The sequence below is a fragment of the Cydia amplana genome, chromosome 16 (genome assembly GCF_948474715.1).
Source record: "Cydia amplana chromosome 16, ilCydAmpl1.1, whole genome shotgun sequence".
NCBI classification, from domain to species: domain Eukaryota; kingdom Metazoa; phylum Arthropoda; class Insecta; order Lepidoptera; family Tortricidae; genus Cydia; species Cydia amplana.
In genome coordinates this window covers 1,973,843-1,996,372 of record NC_086084.1, presented here as the reverse complement: position 1 = coordinate 1,996,372, position 22,530 = coordinate 1,973,843, and the positions used below count along the sequence as shown (strand labels likewise).

At 38.0% G+C, this 22,530-nt stretch overlaps 2 protein-coding genes across 2 annotated transcripts; both read left to right on the top strand.

The window, feature by feature from the left end:
• Positions 1-173: 173 nt before the first annotated feature.
• Positions 174-4,117, top strand: LOC134655141 (uncharacterized). Its single transcript, XM_063510595.1, has 4 exons — positions 174-368; positions 995-1,136; positions 2,406-2,557; positions 3,158-4,117. Exons 1-4 carry the CDS (start codon positions 294-296, stop codon positions 4,010-4,012), a joined length of 1,224 nt encoding a protein of 407 aa, XP_063366665.1. The 5' UTR covers positions 174-293; the 3' UTR covers positions 4,013-4,117.
• A 5,206-nt stretch (positions 4,118-9,323) lies between these two features.
• Positions 9,324-14,030, top strand: LOC134655322 (uncharacterized; the record flags this gene model as incomplete). The annotated part of the gene is made up of 2 exons (XM_063510773.1): positions 9,324-9,480; positions 13,870-14,030. Coding segments are annotated over 2 exons (318 nt in total), but the record flags the coding sequence as incomplete, so codon positions are not given.
• Between the last annotated feature and the right edge of the window lie 8,500 nt (positions 14,031-22,530).

Here is a 22,530-nt window from a genome sequence, read left to right as displayed (position 1 = left end):
ACACTGACATTTCATGTGTGTATAGCCAGTATAAAAAATACATTAAAAAGCTAGGTACTTCCGTGGTAGTTTTTTCGATTCGTTACAAATTCGTATAAAAACCGGTAAATTACATGTGTGTGGTGTGGGGACGCCGCTCAAATTGTCTATGAAAAAAAAAAAGAAACATCCGCGCAAAAATGTCAATACTTGTTTTGTTGAACATCGCGATTTTGCCAAATTTACCCTGAAATACAAAGTTTCAAAGTAACAGCTGGATATTGGATAGCTGTTTTTATCCGTTTTCGGATTTTATGGCTGCAGCCGGTGTCCAACAGAAAATGCAGCGAAAACCGGGGTATCCAGTGGCCAATTGCAACATAAAAATGGTAAATAACCAAGTAGTTTACATTATTTTTCGAGATGAAAGGTGATTTCGTGTCTCTACAATTGTGCAAATGTAATTTATACTACGCTAAAAACCAGTACATATATGTAACGATTTACTGCAGTACTTGTGCACTAATTTATATGTAAGTAGGCTGCCCCAAATTACATTCCTTATTCTGAAAGGTTACGGATACAATCTGGAATAGCCGGTTAGAATGTCGCTGAGATTAAAGTTCAAATGTGAACTCACTGGTATTTAAATATTATATAAATAAATGATTTATGAATTAAGTAAGTATGATTAACCCTTCGTATGTATTAGCACTGATAAGTTCGGAACGAATTTAAACCTTTTGTATTAAACAATGGACTTAAATTCGTGCGCACTGATCAGTGCTTAGACATACGATGGGTTAATGATTTATGTACATCACTGCTATGAAATTAAAATTTAAACCATTTTATTACTATTTTAAAAATATGGTCCGTAATACCATAATATTTATGGCTTAATAAGGATCTAGAAAAAAAAATCAATTGACTTTATTCTTTGAGAGAAGAGAACATCTTAGCTTTGTCCACTCGGTAGTTAAAAAAAAAACTTTCCACATCTGTGGTTTTCCAGCCAGACAGTGTGCCACTCTCAGAGGCTGTGCCCTGTGACGACGACACTGACCAGCATCAGCGGAGGCAGCGGCTCATCAACTTTGGTCATGCACAGTGGGGCTTCAACAACTGGAGCTGGACTGTCAACAAACAGGATTTGGGTAAACTCACTTTATTATCTATTTATTCCGAGTTAGAGTATGTCTCTTACCTCAGTATGCCGCTTGGCAAATGCCTCCTCCAGCTCTTTCCATTGGGGTCTGTTGTGGGCCACTCTTCTCCAGTTCGGGCCCGCTGTGAGTTTGAGTTTATCCTCCCATCTTGTTTGAGGTTTCCTCTGGCCCCTTGGATACCAATCCATTACGATTTAGTTCCATTTTTCCTGCCTCAACATGTGGCCAGTTCATCTCCACTTTATTATAGTTTAGTTCACAGGGTTTTAACCACACATGAGGTCAATATATGTAAAACCATCACTTAGAATGAACACATAAAGTTTTGGTAAGGACTAGTTTTGTGATGTGTTTCTTTTCAGAGAAATACAGTAAAACCCGCTTAATACGATCACGTTTAATACGATTTCTCGCATAATACGCCATTTCACGCAGGTCCCTGCGACTTTAGGCCTGTTTTCATACACTTTTTCACGGTTAATACGACTCGCGTCCCGCTTAATACGCCATTTAAATTTGTATCTAATACCTTTAAACGAGCAATTCTTGTTTATTTATATATTGAACTTTACTATATGGGGGTTTTCGGGGGCGAGAAATCAATCTAGCTAGGTCTTATCTCTGGGAAAACGCGCATTTTTGAGTTTTTATATGTTTTTTGAGCGAAGCTCGGTCACCCAGATATTATTACTTAGCCGTCCCGTTACGAACCATCTGCACGTTTGTGTTTTTGACATAACCGTCGTATTGTTTTTTAATGTGTTTATTACCTACCTTTTTTGTTTTGTATAATATATTTTGTCGAGTCCTTATCGGCGTGAGAATGCGATGCCATCTGCTTGACTGTTATGGAGCATGGAGTGCAAGCTATCACTTCCAGATTTATTTGCAGTCAGTTAGTCAACGACTTTCTAGTTGAGCCTATCGTTAGTGTTCCTAGATTATTTAACCGCGTGTGAACTTATACCTACCTACACTTTGATTTCATTCGCTCATTATCACCGTTAAATAGTTTTTTTTTGTTCACGTTTAATACGATTTCCCGTTTAAGACGCTTTTTTTGCTAGGTCCCCTCAGAATCGTCTTAAGCGGGTTCTACTGTAGTGGTAACATCATGCCCAAAAAGGCGTTTTTACAGAGACATCAGGAAAAAAATATTTTGTGAAACTAGACTCATTCAAGAAAACTTGTCTCCAAATAAATCTATTTTTTTAAATAGTCAAGATAATTGCCAACACATTTCTTGCATTTTCTCAGATTTTGTGGACTTTGCAAATGGAAAGTACTGTTGTGGAGTAGCTGCGTTCGTGTGCGTGTCAGTCAAGTCGTTCGACATACGCAGAGAAAACGTCGGCTACGCAACTTGCACCGCGCATCTGAAAGGCTCCGCCATACATCAGGCTAGGAAGGTACAACTGACTTTTGGGAAAGATCTTATTTCAATCATTACCACAGCAGAAGGACAAGTTGTGACAACTTTTGATCAACATATCAGCTTTGGTACTCTCTGTTATTAAACATCTTCAATATTTCAAAAGGAGGAGGTTTTTGTTACATAAAAACTTAATGTTTAACACTATTTCTTGTATTAATGCCGTACAATGCTTACATTATAATAATCTTAAGAACTTACGGCGTTATTCATAAACGGCTGCTAAGTTAATCAGCTGATGATCATGGTTTGTCCCTCTCTATGGCATAACGACAGATAGGGACAAACGACGATCATCAACTGATTAAGTTAGCAGCCGTTTATGAATAACGCCATTAGTCTATTGTCAGTGCAAGATGTTACCAAATTGTAATCTTCAATAATGTTTAAATCATAATCATATCATAATACTTTATTGCGGTCAGGGTAATATAGATGTTACACAATATAATAAACAGTTTCACAGTTAGGGCAAAGCAAGGATGTATGTACATAATATATTTACACTAGAATATTATATAATTACACACAATCTTAAAAATGCCATATTTAAAATGCTTAATCTAACAACTTTCAGTGTGCAGTAACAAATGCCCTACGCGAGACGCTGCTCAGCTTCGGCGGCAGCGTGGCCACGGAGCTGATGGAGATGCTCGAGGCGCACCGAGCCGAGCCTGTACCCGTACCCGTGCCTGTAGCTCTACCACTACTACCTGAACAGCCCGAGAACAACCAGAACCTCGCCAACAAGGACCCCAAGATCTCCCCGCTGCCTAAAAACATCCCCAGAAAAGAAGATGTAAACCCGGTTAACATGAGGCATCCTCTCCCGCCTGCGATTAAGAATGTAGTCCAAAATCCTCCGCTGCCAGTCGCTAAGGCGCTCCCGATGCCAGTCAATCTGCCACCCGCTGCCAACAGACCACCAGTACCCGTTGCCCAGAGACCATCAGCGCCACGACCCAACTCTAATGTAAGTTTCGTGCTCCAACCTGTCATGGGAGCAGTCCCGCCTCTATACGCGCCCCAACCGCGAATGCCACACGTGACCCCTCAGCACATCTACCCCAACTACTACGACTACGGCCCCTGGCATTTCACCTATGAATCCTACGATCGACACCACGGTAATGTTAACCTAAATTTCAATATCCCGCCGAAGAACTTGGTGGTCAACAGCCGGTCGGGGTCCGTCGAATGTAAGAATGCTTGTGGAGTCCGCCCGAATGGTCCTGAAGGCGAACCTATCCAGTACCATCCTCCTCCAAACCAGGGGTGCTGGATTAAGCCCACTATTTTCTATGATGGGTTCTGGACGGAGCAGAAAGTCAAAAAGTGGGTAGCGGAACAGGTTGAGAAACAGTTTCCGGAGGATGCATCGCAGAAGTCCTCTTCGCCTAGTAATAGTGGTCAGCCGGACCCTAAGTCTTAACCGCTGAAATCTTATGAAAGATATCTTTTAAGTATATTTCTTATTAACCGGTTTTCAAGTTGAAAATTAATGTTTTGGTGTCTATGGGAAGCACATACTATACTACAAATATTTTACTATTCAAATGACTTATATTACTATTATACTGATATTGATATTATGAATTTCGTCGTACAACAATAAAATATTTGTGGTTCGTATAGCGCCGAGTGTGTGCTCTGCCGGGAATTTAAACTCTTAGAGCGAAAAAACGGACTTTTGAACAAGAGATCGTGATTATATTATAACAGACACTTACTTGGCTAAAACTAGGGTGGGGCATAAATTTAATCCATGATAATTTACAAAAACAACTTGAACTACTTAGGTTAAATTTAATTGGATGATTTTAATAACGCTATAGGATAATTATCCTATCGAACGGGGTTTCTTACTAAGTATATACATATTTTTTCTATATCCCCGGGCTAGCACATGATAGGCGCGACAGTATCTCGCGGCGAGAAAGATTACCCGTCCCACTTTTATTAACATAGTATAGTTAGAACAAGACGGATAGTCTATCTCGCCGCGAGATACTGTCGCGCCAATCATGTGGTAGGGGTGCAGGTTAGAGAGGTTTATAAAAAGGCCCTTAATTGGTTGTTTTTGTAAACATCACAGATTCCCGTGGTGTAAAATACTTCTAGTGCCACTTCGCTTATATCTCAAGTATTCGGCGTTGTGAAAGCCTAAATATAAGGTCCTATATCGACCTAGTTCACATAGTTTTTATTCCATTTAAATTCTTAAATTTGTCACGCACAGTGCAGGTAAAAATAAGATACCCGCTTACGCCGCCAGTTACCTGGCAAGGAAGCAATTGGGCAAGCAAGTGTCAAAGTTCCACCATAAATGACAAATTACTATGAAAATATGATTTTTATAATGGCACTGCCACAATTTGTCGCCGTAAAATATAGGCAGAAGACTAGATATCATTCCTATAAGCATGTATTCTTGGAGGATATAATCAAACGGAGACGCCATGTCTGTAATTTTCTGTACAAAACAGTCTGCCGATTTTTGCGGGGGAGGGGAACGTCAAATGTATGCGTAACGCATAAATAGCCATGTCAGATAAACGTCAGTCCATACATTGTGTATGACCGTTGGCCGCCTATTTTCGACAGAGGGGAAAGCCTGTTAATGGCTACTCCGTTTAGTTGTATCCTCCAAGCATGTATTACACGAAAAAAACTGCTAGCTACTTGGCTACGTAAGAGTTCGGTCAAGCCTTGAAGCCAAGCCTTCTGCAGCAGTAACTTCGACTTATCCTCCTAAGGCCCAGTGTCCTACCTATAGGACTTCTACAGTTCGATGTAATTTAAACCATATTCAATTGGAAAAGAATCGCTTTTGCTTAGTTTCGTTTTTAAGTGGCTCCTGTGATGTTGCTTATGTCCATGGGCGACGATGACCGCTTCCCATCAGGCGGCTCGTCTGCTCGTTTGCTGACTATTACATTAAAAAAAAATGTGCAATGCAAACAATGCAAAATCAACTCTATTTCCTACATTTTAGGTTCAAACTTCCGTGGCAAGTTTTGGATCTTTCTTTTGTATGGCTAGGCCTTAGGAGGTTAAGCCTTACAGTTTCGGCGATGTATTTTATTATTAACTGCAATGCTAGTGGCAATCTAAGGAGTTTTGACGGTATTTGGAATCTCGAAATTTAGCACACTATTTTTGAATCGTTTTTTTCGAACTATGGCGTAAGTGTTATTAGTGCTAAATGGTGACTATTTAGGGTAGTTTAGGCTGGGGGTAGCTTCACATGCTTAGACGGTTAATAGACTTGATAGGCAACCGAATAATTAAGAAAACTATGTACAAGTAATTATGAAACTCACTGTACCTGCGACGAATATATAATGAAGACTGCCAATCTGCCGAACACTGCCAATTACTGTAAATATTCTGGTTTTACTGTAATCCGCTTACCACAAAATGTATGACGCCGTAAAGCGTCAACTATACTTGGTTTTTTGTAGCATTCACTTACAAAATCACTAAAAAGGGCGTTGTAAGGAAAAAAAAAAGTAAAGTAAGATCCTGCATGCAAGATATATGATAAAAAGATCTCACTGAAGTAACTTTGTATAAACTCGCATCGCTCAGGCATTTGCGTACGCAAGTTTATAAGAAAATTAGCAGTCTGTATTATATGTTATCTTTGGTACAGTTCACGGAATTGCTGTTTATATATAACTTCACTGTTAGAAAACAATTTTAATCACCATATACATTTTATGGCGGTGGCACATACATGTACCTACACTCAGCAGCAGAAGTTGCTAAGCGGGCGAGGTGTTCGAAATTATCTTGACGCGACTTTATTGTTAAGAGAATAAGAGCGTGTTAAGGTTATTTTGAACACCTCGCCCGCTTAGCAACTTTTGCTGCTGACTGTAATATTAAAACGAGTATATCTGAGCGTAATCACAAGACAAAATATTCCAAATATTTAAATGCGTGTTGAAGTTAAAATTAAGTATTCCTTAAAGCATTTATTTGGGTTTTGTGAGAATTGGGTATATTACGAAACCTGCGTAAGGGGCGCCACTACCGCAAACAGTAAACAAACCGCTTTGATATGATGAATATTCGTAACAAATAATCTGTGAAAACTTGTCATAAACTTACGGCAGTATTTATAAGTTACTTTATGGTTTACGGGTTGTGCTAGTGCTGCCTCTGGCGGCAGAACATTGCAGTAATACTCCCTATTGGGTTGTGTTTGTTTGACTCTTTAAACAGGTAATAAAATAATGATTTATGATAAAATAATGATATTTGCAATAATAGTCTCATAGTCAAAAGCAATAAGAGAAAGTTGTGTCTAGGAACATATGCCTATTATCTGCCGGCAAAAGGGTATCTCCAAAGAATTGTTTCAGAATTTCTTAGTAGCGGCTTACAAAATACACATACATGCATTTAATATTCTTTATTTTAATACATCTTATAGTTTGCGAGTAAAATGTCTGGGACATACGTACGGATGGACAATCAGACAATTAAATACACATTTTGGGTATTTATGGACTCTTAACCCTTAAATGCATTACGTTGTAGATATTGTAGATCTACATCGTATATTTTGATGGCCCATGGCTCAATATGCATATATTATTTTTTTATTACTATGATTTTTTTATTTATTTTACCCACAATCAATTTATTAGGAATTATACAAAAAAATCATGCATTTAAGGGTTAAATGCTAGGCTGTGAGCATTATCGGAAAGGAAGTTATTCGGCTCAACTATTGATATCAAGTTGTATGTAAAAGGAAGGTTTATTATGATTAGGTATCAACGTTTTCGTCGTGAGGAAGTGTGAACCGTGATTTCGGTGTTTTTTTTATATTTAGGAATGCACTGCTCATAAATGCTACTAGCTAGTCTAGCTACATATATTCCGGTGTAGCGCGATAGAGCTAGACCGAAATAAGTCTGCAGCGGTTTTGATGGCGCAGCCTGTGCAAGTGTTACTTTAAACGTCAAGCATCTAAAATGATGACGTATAAAATAACACTTGTACGTCTGCGCTGTCAACATCGCTGCAGACTTATCTTGGTCTAACTCCAGTCCCTATATTTTACTTATATGAAAGTGAAAGTATTATGTCGCCTACGATTAATTGCTAGTTTTGCATTGAGCTTGAATGACGCAAACACATACTTGCATTTATTTTCCCACGGAAAAGTGTGTAGGCGCCATTATATTGAAGGTTTATTTTATAATATAGAATGCCCAAATATTGCCAGTATTTTTTAGAGGTAAAAAAAGTAATCACTACTGAAAGTTATTAAATATTAAAATCTGATACCTACTTTGTGAGGTTTCTAAAATATCGGTTTTAAGCCATTATGAAATGTTTCCTTTATTTAGGAGGATGGTTCGCTTTTAAGGAATTGCTCTGGTGTACATAGGTATTATATTATGACTAAGATAATGTGTGCAGTACATGTTTTTACTGTAATAAATTGTTTGAAAACTCATAATGTTTGATTGTCAAATGTTTATATTATGTTCTGCCCATTTTATTTTGTTTTAATTAAATTAATACTACGTATGATATGTAAACTGTAAAAGCTTGAATTTTTACGATTTAGATTTTTTTTGTGAGTACCTAAGTAGTTAAAAGAATGACCCTAAGACAACTGGTTCAAAATTTGGAGATTATAAGCATCATATTTTTTTATAATAGGTCACTATTTTGTCTAATGTGGTCTCTTTAAATTGCAAATTAATCCAGTTAAGGCTGCGTTTCCACAAGAGATGTGCAAAAATGCGTAGCGAGGGATATGTTTGTTAAGAACCAATAGAATTAGAATCGCTTAATTTACCTATCCTTGCTCAGCGCAGCTCCAGTGGACAATATTCTATCGATATCGGTTCTAAACAGACGCATTCCTCGCTACGCTTCTTCGCACATCTTTGGGCCTAGCCAAGATGATGAGAAATAGTAGTTTCTACACCTCCTATTCGGAAAAGTGCTTTTTCTTCCCTGCTAGGAGGGATCAAAGTGGCACTTTTCCTCCCTGCTAGGAGGGATCAAAGTAACACTTTTCTGTTCTAGCACACTATTTTTACATTTTTTGCACACAATAGTAGCTTGTGTTACAAGGGATCAAAATGATATATTTCCGTCAATGGCGTATTGAATCCTGAATGAAGCGATGGATGTAAAAATAGTGTGCTAGAACAGAAAAGTGTTGCTTTGATCCCTCCTAGCAGAAAGGAAAAAGCTCTTTTCCGAATAGGTGGTGTGAAAAGTAATAAAGTAACTAAGCCATCAGCTCGAAGGTACCATAATAATATTGCATTGTCACCCAATTTACATAGGTATGTACTTATGTTAAGCTTCAGCTAAATCGAATAATGGAAATGGCTAATTTAGAATGCAAGGTTTCACCTGAGCATACATACAAATATTGCAAAGTTACATAAATGTCATTCAAACAAGAATATGTCTGCGGTTGCGTCTAATTGCCACGATTCTTCATACATTTTGTATGGGTCGCGGCAACTAGCCCGCAGCAGGCGTATCCGCGATTTTGTCGCTTTGCTACAGGTAGCTAAAAGTACATCCGTTCCACACCAATTTTGGTGGCTAGCCATAAGCCGCGCGTGGCGCTGTCGCCACCTAGCGGCCATATCTGTGCTGATCGTAACAGACGCGTTTTGTTAGAGAGTGAGTCTTCTGTACCTAGTACTATTATTTATTCTGTGCCCGCAGACATATTGTTTGAAAATGACCCATAAAAGCTTTTAATAAAAGGATTTCGAGGTAGCTATAGCAGCATATTTCAACAGGAGGTGACGGTAGACCCGGAAGAGGAAGCGCGCGCGGAGAGGAAGCGGCGGCAGCGGCAGGCGCAGGAAGAGTTCCGGCTCAAGCAGCTGATGCGGCAGAAGACCGGTTAGCATTTTACGGTTCACTTGATACAGGCCAAAGAGCTAACCTCCTAAGGCCCAGCCGTACAAACATCCAAAAAGTTGCCACTGAAATTTGAACCTAAAATGTAGGAAATAGAGTTGATTTTGCGTTGTTTCGCGAAACAAAGCAAAAGCGACTCTGTTCCAATTGAACATGGTTTAAATTACATCGAACTGAATAGGTACTATAGGTAAAACCTTGGGCCTTAGGAGGCTATTAATAGTAGAAGTTTAACCTTTTGACCGCCAGACGGCGAAGGAATATGCCGTGCTCCCGACGCCAGGCGATCGCAATTGTTTAAGCGAAATTGAACTTTACGGAGTTCCGCGTAAATCCCTATTACATTGGCGAAGTTGTCGGCTGTAGCCGTCGTTGGCGTCCGTGGCAAGACTTTTCGATGACGGCCCCAGCCGACTGTGGCAGTCAATGGGTTAAAGTCAGGGAAAAACCGGCCAAGTGCGAGTCGGACTCGCGCACGGAGGGTTCCGCACCATCAACAAATATAGAGCAAAACAAGCAAAAAAACAGGCAAAAAAGCGGTCACCCATCCAAGTACTGACCCCGCCCGACGTTGCTTAACTTCGGTCAAAAATCACGTTTGTTGTATGGGAGCCCCACTTAAATCTTTATTTTATTCTGTTTTTAGTATTTGTTGTTATAGCGGCAACAGAAATACATCATCTGTGAAAATTTCAACTGTCTAGCTATCACGGTTCGTGAGATATAGCCTGGTGACAGACGGACGGACGGACAGCGGAGTCTTAGTAATAGGGTCCCGTTTTTATTACCCTTTGGGTACGGAACCCTAAAAAGGGTGACTCGATTCTGCCAGATGAAGTAAATAGCCCTGGCTCCGTGGACAACATGCCAATCGCTAATAACGCTCCGTAGCGCACGATATGCAACTGTCACTAATATGAAAGAGCGATAGACACAAAGCCGATTCGATGGCTAAGCGATAGCGATTGTTACCTTGGCTAGGCCGCTTGTACAGTCAGCAGCAGAAGTTGCTAAGCGGGCGAGGTGTTCAAAATTACCTTGACACGCTCTTATTCTCTTATCAATAAAGTCGCGTCAAGATTATTTTGAACACCTGGCCCGCTTAGCAACTTCCGCTGCTGTCGTACAGACAACATAAAGGTCTCCCTACATATGTCGACGCGGAATCGGCAAAAACCTATAGAAAAACACCTTTATATCTGCGCAATAAGAGCGAAAGAGGCGAGGGCTGATGTGAGCCGAGCCGAATGACGACTTTTTCGCTCTTATTTCCGATCCGAATCCGCGTCGATATATGTAGGGAGACCGTAAAATTGCCGATATCATTATCATCATCATATACGCCTTTATCGCCCACTGCTGAGCATAGGACTCTCTTCGAGTACGCCACTTATCCCGGTCCTGAGCCAATCTCATCCATTGCCGATATACAATTTGGTTACTACAAACATGGCGTCGTACAGCTCTGTCTTTCTGAAACTCGGGTCCTGGTTTTTTCTAAAAGGTACTTGACTTGACATATCAGATATCTGAAGCTACATAAACTAATTAGGACTAGATATACCTTATCCTATTTTAAGTACAAAGTTTCAAAGCAATCAAGCTAGTCGTTTTGAAATGAAAGCGTAAATACGTTTGTATGGTGAACCGAGCTTGTTGCGGACTCTTATAATGATGATGATGGTTATTTAGAAAGCTTATTAGGCTTATATATTATAGGCGAAGAATATGTCTGTACTGGTTCTTTTGGAACTGGATGATAATACTATTACTTATTGTGTGCTTATGGCTCGGAATAAAAGAGGGTTTAAAAAAACGCCATTGTGATATCTGATCACGATTGAAAAATACATAAAGGTAGCAAAATGTATTTTTCTAAGTACTATATTTTTCTTCATTCTGACCCATTTGTATTGCTGTAGGGGCTGTAGGTACATGCATGGATTTCTATAGCTTGCTTTTTTCACTTGATAAGTACTAGGCAACCATTTTTGTAAGTAGGTCATGACACTGCTTATTTTCTGCTTATGACAGCTATTCTTATGTAATTTGTTTTCTTTAAATAAAGCTGTTTTTTCATTACTTCTTGTTTGCATATTCTAATATTCATTTCCTTCGATCTTTAAAAATGCCTAACGTTTTTCGAAGTAAAACTATGCAAAAGTTACTAATAATCATCATCATTTCAAATGAAAACCTTACACGCATGCATTAAGGTTGCTATTTCTCTGTTAGTCTTGTGGCAGTAAGAAGCCAATAGTGCCAATACCTTTCAAAGCAAATGTAAAGGATTTTTTTTTATGAGGCACTTATGGCACTGGTCATATTGTTAAAAAAACGGATCTGAAATTGACGAAATTTTTAGGGACAGGGTAATTCGTTGATTTCAATGCCTAATGTTAGAAAATATAGTTTGTCAAAGGACTGTCTCATTTCAAACATAGACGGAAAGAATCATGCTATCTTTGTCTTACACTAGTACTAGCACCCAAAAGAAAAGGATGAGTAAAGATAAAGATAAAGATAAAGATATTTATTTGCAAAATGTAGTGATAAACATAGTTAGACAGTAGACAATTAAGTGCGTACATTTACTTAAAGAAGCATGCAAAGTTTTCTTATTAACTAGGTACTATAACTAAGTATATACATATAAAAAGTTATAGAACAATACGAGCACACATACTAATTAATTTATATCTAAGATATACAATATATTATAATCATTATTATCCATCATCATTCATTATTTTCCATTATACTTATCATACATATTCATTATTTACACATGTCAAATATTCGTCGATTCTATAATAACACTTATCCAAACAAAATCTATATAATTTGTATTTAAATTCAGGCATATCAGAGTTTCTTATTTCTACGGGTAAATTATTAAATATTTTTATAGACATACATAACACATTGTTTGCAAAGAATGCTGTCTTTGAGTGGAACGGATAGCATAGATCAGTGCCATTTCGAGACGGATATATTGTGGTAGTTGCCTTATTTCTAAATAAACCTATATTGTGTTTGACATATAAACTTATCTCATAAATGTATAATGAGGGTAGCGTCATCACTTTTTATTGAAAAGAGGTCGACAGGGTTCTGTTCGATGGACGTATAGTTTTCCTGGTTGTTACTGACTGACAAATCGGTTTGACCGTTCCCCTATTCGGTGGACTAAGTCCGAATACAAGGAGAGGACAACTTTGCATATAGTGGCGGAAACGTAGGTATACCTACGTATACATACATACAGGGTCAGCAATCCAAATGGGTAAATAAGTTAAGCTTTCTAGATAGGCTGAGAAATACTAAGTAAGTCTTGTAATGTATAGTGCAAATTATTGTAGCCACAAATCAGCGAGTCATCATATTACTGAAAACAGAGAAGAGAATCCAGTAAATATCAGCGTAAATGACGTTCCGTACAAAACTATTTTTTCACGGACCACTTAATATGTTATGGGCTCACTTCGGTCTTTTTTTTTAAATTTTACTGTCAAATTTGTGTGATGGCGCTGTACATTAAAATACATAAAACGCCACCTACTTCAGCAATCAAATTGCGGTGACAATGTTTTGCAGTAGCAGCAGTAGACCTACTTTATTCTTTTTTAAATCGATGTCATACCTAATTACCTAACTGCTATTGCGTAAGGTGTGTTTGACAGGTGGCGTTCAAAAGATTCACTCAATAGGGGATATTACTGCAATGTGCAGCCCTAGCACCCATCGTAAACCATAGAGTACCTTATATATACTGTACCTTAAACTGTTTTTTGACAAGTTTTCACAGACAAACTATGACATTGATAGAGTCGGACCAATAAAAGTCTGCAGCGGATTTGATAGCCCACTCAGTGCAAGTGTTATTTATACGTCATAATTTCATAGAAGTTTGACGTTTAAAATAACACTTGCACTGCGTGGGAGATCAAATCCGCTGCAGACTTTTCTTGGTCTGACTCTACATCAAGACGGTTTGTTTACAAAGGGCCTACCGGGAAACGCGAAATCAAAACTCAGCTATCTGCCTCTTTATCGCACGAATACGCAAGAGTGATAGAGAGGTAAGATAACTAAATTTCGACTCTCTCGTTTGCGGTAGACCCTTAGATTGTGACGGATTGTGTAAGTGGCGCCCCCTTACGCACAGTTTCGTGTAATATTCCCTATTCGCTAGGTGCACGACTGGTGCTGCCCTCATTTTGTCGGACTTTCTACGTAAAATAAAAAAAAAATTAGTTCAAGCGGCTGCCGCTAGTACTAATGTCGGACATTCCATAAGATTACCTGTGTTTGTGACGATCAACGCCACCTCCCCCTCCGCCGACTTTGCACGTTGCCAATTACTTTCAGACGAATCTTCGGAGCTGAAGAACGGTAGCAGCATCGACCGGCTGCTGATGGACATACCTTCGCAGGACATCGTGGTCCGGGAGAGCGGGAAGCGCAAAACGCCGCCGCCAGAGGGCAGCACCAAGCGGAGGGGCGGCATCGGGCTGGATATGGCAGACTGAATATGGTAGGCGTGGCTCACTCCGCGACACAGACAAGACATCCTCTAGACTGAGCATAGTAACGCTACCCCCTCTGCCACTCATACGGTAGATTTACTCCATCTTCGAGTCAATCCCGTGCCGTGATTGGTCCGTGTCTTTGAACGGACCAATCACGGCACGGGATTCGCTCACCTCGTCCCCCCGCACCCCCGTATTTTTGGCAGCATCGGTTTCATGAAATAATTGCTCTAAACTCAGTCTAGAGGATTCCTAGTCTATGCTCCGCGATTTCGTCGCTTTGCTACAGGTAGCTAAAAGCACATCCGTTCCACACCAATTTTGGTGGCTAGCCATAAGCCCTTGCAACACGGTCGCCGACAAGCCTTCTAACCGTCTGTCCTTGGTCAGTTTTGGTCAAATTTTGTTGGAAACAACTGTCTACACGGTCCGTCCAGACCAAGGCCACGCGGTCTGAGGGGCTTGTCGGCGACCGTGTAGCAAGGGCTTTAAGCCGCGCGTTGCGCTGTCGCCACCTAGCGGCCATATCTGTGCTGATCGTAACAGACGCGTTTTGTTAGGGAGTGAGTCTTCTGTACCTAGTACTATTATTTATTCTGTCTGTGATAAGGGCGATTTAGACAGTACGAGAAGTCACATGCGAGTTTCATGCAGGACAGTCAGCAGAAGTTGCTAAGCGGGCGAGGTGTTCATAATTATCTTTACGCGCTCTTATTCTCTTAACAATAAAGTCGCGTTAAGATTATTTCGAACACCTCGCCCGCTTAGCAACTATTGCTGCTGACTGTACATTGCGGCATTGGATCGGTCGGCTGAATGGGGTTGGGGTTGTGTTTGCATAGATGGCGCCATCATAGCTTGTCCCTAGCATAGCTTGTGTTGTTTTTCTGAGATTTGGCATCAAAATCCGTTTGGTAGTGTTAAAGATCTAAGCATACATAAGGGACAGACAGACAGCGGGAAGAGACTGTTTTATACCATGTAGTGATAACTAACATTTTATGAGCGACGAGCTTGAAATAAACGTTAATTTAATTTAAGACTCGACTCGGTTTTTCAGACTCTAATAAATAATTAAGTCGTAACTAGAGTTCTTTTAAACTTGGAAACCAGTCTTTTCTACTAAAAAATAACAAAAAAAGAAAAACGAATTATCTTCTTTAGACTCGAGTACCAACACTAAATATTAAGAACCAATCTAACGAGAGCCAAAAAAAAAATGTTTACAATGTGCTGGATTACACGCGTGACTTATTTAGCACAGTTAATCTCTTCGATTCGGTAATTTTGAAATCTACTTTTCGAAAATGCTTACTTTGTGAAACACGATGTAAACTGTTGTTCATTTGAACCTGATATCCGGTTTTAAGACAACATAATTGTGTAATGCGAATACTGGTTCATGTTTCTTTATTCGAAGTAGGCATTATTCAAAATAGGTAATGGTTTTAAATTTATGCTTAGGTCAGGTTTATTAGTTTTGCACGCATTACTGCTCAGGTTTAATTACTTTTCATCCAAACGGCTATGGAATGTAGATAGTAGGTACCTAAGTACATACTTTTTCGTATGAAAATCTTTTACTCGCTCTAATTTCTTTGTATTACAATTTCTAGCTATGCAACGAAAACTAGATAAACTACTAGTACCAGACCTAATATTGTATGTTAGAGTTAGACCAAGATAAGTCTGCAACAATTTTGATAGCACACGCAGTACAAGTGTTATACGTCATAATTTCATAGAAGTTTAGACGTTTAAAATAACACTTGCACTGCGTTTGCTATCAAAATCGTTGCAGACTTATCTTGGTCTAACTATACCTACTTTAATATTCATTTCAAATTACATGTTATTTCAGAATGTTGTTTTAAATGAGAGCGTTTTAACTTCTAATATCTGGGAGACCGAGCTTTGTTCGGAAAACATATAAAAACTCAAAAATAAGCGTTTTCCAAGAGACAAGACCTAGCTAGATCTATTTTTGCCCCCGAAAACCCCCATATAGCAAACATCGAAATCGTTAGAGCCGTTTCCGAGATCCCCAAAATATGTATATAATAAATAAATAAATAATAAATAAATAAATAATATAATATAAATAAATAAATAAACAAGAATTGCTCGTTTAAAGGTATAAGATTTTATCTATGGCGGCGGCTAGGTTCGTCTTGTGACTCTTAAGGCTAAGAAATAAAAACCCATGTATATAGTGAACTCAGTTTAATTACTAAAGAGTACTTAGACGCTACTATGTACAGAGCTACATACTTCCAGAACTTATAGTCATTGTACTTAAACAAATAAGAACTTAAATAACTCCTCACGAACTTAACACTACCTTATACATGTCAGGCAGAAATGTTTAAGCGACTGAAATATAATAAAATTAGTAAGTTACAGTAAGAAACACAATAAACTTTCATTTCAATCATAAGGCATCTCTTTCTAGTTATGAGAGAAAGCAACAATATGTAGTTCTGTCAAAAATCAATAGTCGATTAATAATTAATACATAAGCATATAGGATAATTCGCCAGTAACTGGCCACCCTAAACTAAAAATGAATTCTATTCACCTATAAACAGAATTCATTTTAGTATAAGGTGGCTAGTTATTGAAGGCTGGTCAGTTATTGAAACCTTATACAAAAATGAATTCTGTTTATAGGTGAATAGAATTCATTTTTACTTTAGGGTGGCAAGTTACTGGCAAATTACCCTACTAAAATAACGTGTCCTTGTCCAACCGATCTGTCAGTTTAGTATAAAATTGGTACAAACTTAGAATTATTGCGTCCACCAGAGATATACAAGGATGCGGATCCACCAGAGAGCCAATAGAATATTGTCCATTAGAGCTGCGCTAAGCGAGGACAGGTAAATGCAGCGATTTTATTGATTGTAGTGGAAACGCAGCCTTAATTGGTCAATCGAACGGTCATTTTAGTATTTGGGATATAAAAAGTGCTTCACTTTCTTACACAATTTGGTAGAATGAGATGCCATATGTATCCTAAAATGAACATGACAAAAACGAACCATCTGGAAAATAATATTGTTTGAATATGTTCTTCAGGTTTCTAGTCGCTTAAGCCATTCTACTATTGACGTGTTATTGAAGACATACATTGGCTATTCGTTAGCTAGTTAGTATATTTGATCAATTCAGTTACAAATTAGTATAGTTTTAGTTTAACCTTAGTCTTGGCTAAAGCTCATTTTAGTATGAAACAGTGTATGGCAGTGTCTTATTAGTTTTCTTATTTAATTTCTATTATTGGAGTTAGGCGCAATTTTGAATGTACAGTCGCCATCAATTATATCGGAGCGGCCAAGGTGCTCACACATATCTGAACACGCACTCTAACGCCCTGACAATAGAGACGTGTTCAGATATTTGTGAGCACCTTAGCCGCTCCGATATATCTGATGGCGACTGTACAATACAAAAACGTGATGTGAAGTACAGTCAGCGGCAGAAGTGGTTAAACGGGTTAGACCAAAACGACACACGCTATTATTCTGTTAGTAACAAAGTTGTGTTTAATTTATTTTGAACCACATTTCCGTTTAGCTACTTCTGCTGGTGACTGTACAAGGTAATAAGTGACGCATGACGAATGTAAGCGTAGTTTGTACGAATTATTCATACAATTAAATATTCGAAAATGGAAATAATATTGTTTTATTTATATCCATCAAATCCAAATTCCGTACATACTTTTAAATTAAAAATAACTATAGATAGGAAATTCTTGAGAACTCTAACCCTTTGACTGCCAAAGACGTCAACTGACGCGCGCGGCGACAGCCCAATATCAACCTTATTGCATTACGACAAGGTTCACGATGACTCGCCGCACACGATGGCGTTCAAGAGGTTACTGACTGACCATAAGTATAAAAAAAACAATTCTAGTGCTTTTTCCTGTATTCTTTAGATGTATTCGCGAACCTAGTGTAGTTGTTATTGCACATAACAGATTCGTCCGGAAATAAATTTATACACAAGGTATGGAACCAATCACAGAAACGATAGTAACTACTGACTAGACTATATGGAATACATCATTATAACTGAATCATAAATTAGTAAGAGAAGACATATATTATATTCTTCCTTTGAATTAAACAAAATATGGAAACATCTTTAAATACCAAAGTATAAGAAGCAAGAGACAATCAATTATCGATCATTAAATCTGGATAACGAATAGCAAACTTATCAAATCAACCAACCAGTATTTCATACTAAAGTCAAACATTATTATATACACATACCTACCTATACACCGTGTTTTTATTGAATTCCGTTAACTTCGGGGTATGGTTAAGTACGTTTAAGAGAACTAAATAGCATAGTTATTTAAAAAAAAATTTTTTTTCTATTTTACAAAAAAAAATTAAGTTTCAAAAGTAATTAAATGTAGCATATAGCGTTCTTGTAACACGGGCATTACATTTAACTCAACCAAACAATTGACATCTGTGACATATCGATGTCATTTCGAACATCGATTGACCGAGATTGTACTTAAGTTTAGTAGCAAATGTATGAACTCATTCTAAACACTAATCAATATGTAAACCGGCCATAAGGCAAGTGTACACGCTTGAAGAGGCCTTATAGGAAAAAAATAAATTATTGATTATCTCCGAAATGGAGTTAATTAGAATATCGGTGTCTTTGAGAAAGTTACTTGATTTAAGCTCAGGAATGCACCCTTGAAATTAACGGAAATAAAAAAAAACACGGTGTATATTATTAGTCTGTTTCGTTCGGATCTCAAATAAGGTACATATGTACTATGTAGTGTAGGTGAATATCATGTGCCGATCGACTAATTACCTATATAACTTTATAAGTGACGTTCCACTACTAAAGGTTCCTTATTGCAGTTGGCGCTTACGCTATCACCGATGCTCCACTACTAATGGGGTGCTACGTGACGTAAGCGCTAACTGCCTTATGGTACCTTTGCCGTGGAACGTCACATATTATTCCATACATTTAAACTATTGTAATTTATTGGCCGAATGATTAAATCACGTAGGAACATATTTTTGAAGATCAAAACGTTTAATTTTCAAAAATGTTAAATTATAAAAAAAAAAAATTTGTATTCAAGGTCCGAATGGAATAGGCTATAAGATAGATACATGTCAAATACACGTGTTACATGTTCAATTGTTCGACTTTTTAGGAAATACATGGATGTATTCTATCATACTTGTTTATATTGTCAGTACAAAAACACTGTTAAACCACCAAAAATCACGATACATAAATTACACAGACACACCACTTCCAATTCTTCATATCTCGTAATTTATATATAATGACTTACATATATATACAACTAAATAGTGAAATACCTTCCAAGGTAACCTTAAAAATAATTACAGACTTGTGAAATAACTTGATTGATATAATCATATCGGCTCTGATATTGATATATCATGATATCTCATATCTGATATCAACCATTAAATAAAATAAAGCGATTACTTGATGTAAGAAAATAAATTTTTCATAAGATCTGTAAAAATAAGACGACCAGCAACATACAAAAACTGACAAGCACGGCAGCCACGAGTTGGCATTTGACATTTACCTCGATCGCATTCCCTCTCTATCGCACCAATACATCAGTGCGAGCGAGATGGGCTGCGAACGAGTTTACGCAGTCGCTAACGTAAACGTCAAATGTCAAGTCGTGGTACGGCTACATATTAATGTAAAAAAACTTTACTTGGTCAGTTTGATGTGTTACGTTTTTTTATTTATGTATAAATCGCTCTGATATATATTTGTCATATAATATATTGGCGACTTTTAAAAGTGTAAGAAATACTTCGAATATTTAATGCGAAGTCAAAGAAAGATCTTAAATAATATAATATTCATACAATGGAAAACCTCACACCAGACGACCCATAATCTTCTGTTTTTGTGGGCAAATATATGTAGATATAGTCAATATCAAAAGTGATAATTTTAGACTCTTTATAGTTAATCTTTCATTTACACATTGTGACTTTTGTATTGACTGTACCACCCGCCCACGCTGTTAACTGACAGCTCGTAAACCGTATTACAAAAGGCATAAGGTCCACCGATGATTAGTTAAGAGACCAGACAAGACATCCTCCAGACTGAGCATAGTAGCGCTACCCCCTCTGCTACAAATATACAGTAGTTTTACTCCATTTTCGAGTCAAAGTGTCTTTGTGTGACGTCCGTGTCTTTGAACGGACCAATCACGGCACGGGACTCGCTCGCCTCGTCCCCCGCACCCCAGTATTTTTGGCAGCATCGGTTTCATGAAATATTGCTCTAAACTCCGTCTAGAGGATTCCTAGTCTATGCGTTGACACGACAAAAGCGCGAGCCACTTACGCTATTAAAGTAGAATTTCACTAAAATAAAATAAAGCTGTACGGATATGATGGTCGTTCTTGTCTACGTGACAGCGTGATAAAACGGTGTCCATCACTTTCTTTCCCACGGTGTTAAACAGTGACAGTTATTTTATCACGTGGATAAAGATGGATAAAGCTATCCATAATAGGCTGGCTGAATGTTATAAAGTCGGGAAATAAACTAAACCGCCTTCGCGCGAACTAAACTTAATTCTAACAAACATATTTATTATTTACAAGCGGAGTGTGCACATCTCTGCAACGTTACCGCTAAAATTAGTATAATCTTGTTTCCTTTAATAGTCGACCTATAGTTTTATATAAAACTGCCGTGTTTTTATCAAACACAAATAAACGACTGCTTTTCATTTAAAGTAGATGCAAATTTCTGATCTTTACCATCAATGAAACTAGGTTTAAGAGCCCATCAACGTGCACACTAGCGCCACTGCTAAATAATCGTGATTATTTCCATTTAACGAAATATATTTTAAAAAGGGGGCCGCTACGTACTGTATCTAGTATTAAAGTACCTTTTGAATACATCCAACTAGTTTCTATGTTGCTGGATTCGTCAATCTATGCGTCCAAAGTTAAAACAGCCGTTTTTGTTTTGAGTTTATAGATTGATGAATCCAGCAACATAGAAACTAGTTGGATGTATTCAAAAGGTACTTTAATACAAGATACAGTACGTAGCGGCCCCCCTTTTTTAAATATATGCCGTTAAATTGAAATAATCACGATTATTTAGCAGTGGCGCTAGTGTGCACGTTGATGGGCTCTTAAACACACTTTAGTTGGTTCTCAAACAATAAGTTATTGATTTTAGAACAGTTGTGAAATCTAAGAAAAAATCGTGCCCCGATTTTAACAGCTGGCGGTCTAGCATGAGTTGCGTAGTCGCGCGCGACTCCATGCATCTTGTGCGACTTCAAGTAACTTGATTGTCAAAGTCAACTTTTTACAACCAGTGTTACAGCAAATGTACAGCCAAGGTATTAAATATCGGCGCGGACAAAGTGCCAAAAATATGTATACACAACCTTATTACCCATAGGTTGTGTATACATAATACGTGTGTAATAACATATACTAATCTATGTCCAATACCTTGAATGTACGGAGCCGTACAGCGACATCTACATAAGCTGTTAAATTCGAAGCACGAATTTTCTTAATTTTTACAACAGTTATTTACAACCAATAATTCAACAAAATAATGGTTTAATATACGCTTTTCAGATATTTTAAAGCCTTTTACGAATCCCACTATACTTACATAACTCTACCTTTCGGTTACACTCCTAAGTAGCCACTACCTCTAGTAACCAGTATCATATCTTTCCTTTATGTTATTTTGTTATATGTATATGTTTGATGAATACAAAAGTCGCTAGATGGCGTTAGTAATTTAGTATGCTTGAAATATATGAAATGCCGTCAAGGTTAATAATCTTTTATGGCTTTTTTTGTTAGAGTGAGACAAACTGACAGATAATTTTGCGGATAAATAACGCCATCTATCAACTTCAATATCCAAACTTTCTTGTGTAATAAACGTTACGTTATCCATGAAAAGGGATCTTATTGTCGACGGCGCTTCCGCCACTATAAACGATGCTCCGATGCGTAAGCGCTATCGAGAATAAGGTCTCTTTTCGTAGAAAATGCCACAAATGTATAAAATACGATATTGTTATGAATATGACCATATATTTGAGCTACATATGTGCATTGGTTAATTTATAAAGTGGCAGCCTCGTCAAAACATTACACTTTTAAATTGGAACCATATTAGGGTAAATCGTCAATTACTGGCCACCCTTCAATAACCAGCCACCTTATACTAAAATGAATTCTGCTTATAGGTGAATAGAATTCATTTTTAGTATAAGCAGGCGTGGCTCACTCCGCGATTTCGTCGCTTTGCTACAGGTAGCTAAAAGTACATCTGTTCCACACCAATTTTGGTGGCTAGCCATAAGCCGCGCGTGGCGCTGTCGCCACCTAGCGGCCATATCTGTGCTGATCGCTACAGACGCGTTTTGTTAGAGAGTGAGTCTTCTGTACTT

What these genes read in the sequence shown, in the direction of transcription:
- LOC134655141 (XM_063510595.1), top strand. Translation starts at nt 294, where the DNA reads ATGGCTGCAGCCGGTGTCCAACAGAAAATGCAGCGAAAACCGGGGTAT. An exon ending in CCAATTGCAACATAAAAATG is followed by an intron (nt 369 to 994) that starts GTAAATAACCAA and finishes GTGGTTTTCCAG; the next exon opens with CCAGACAGTGTGCCACTCTC. An exon ending in TGTCAACAAACAGGATTTGG is followed by an intron (nt 1,137 to 2,405) that starts GTAAACTCACTT and finishes GCATTTTCTCAG; the next exon opens with ATTTTGTGGACTTTGCAAAT.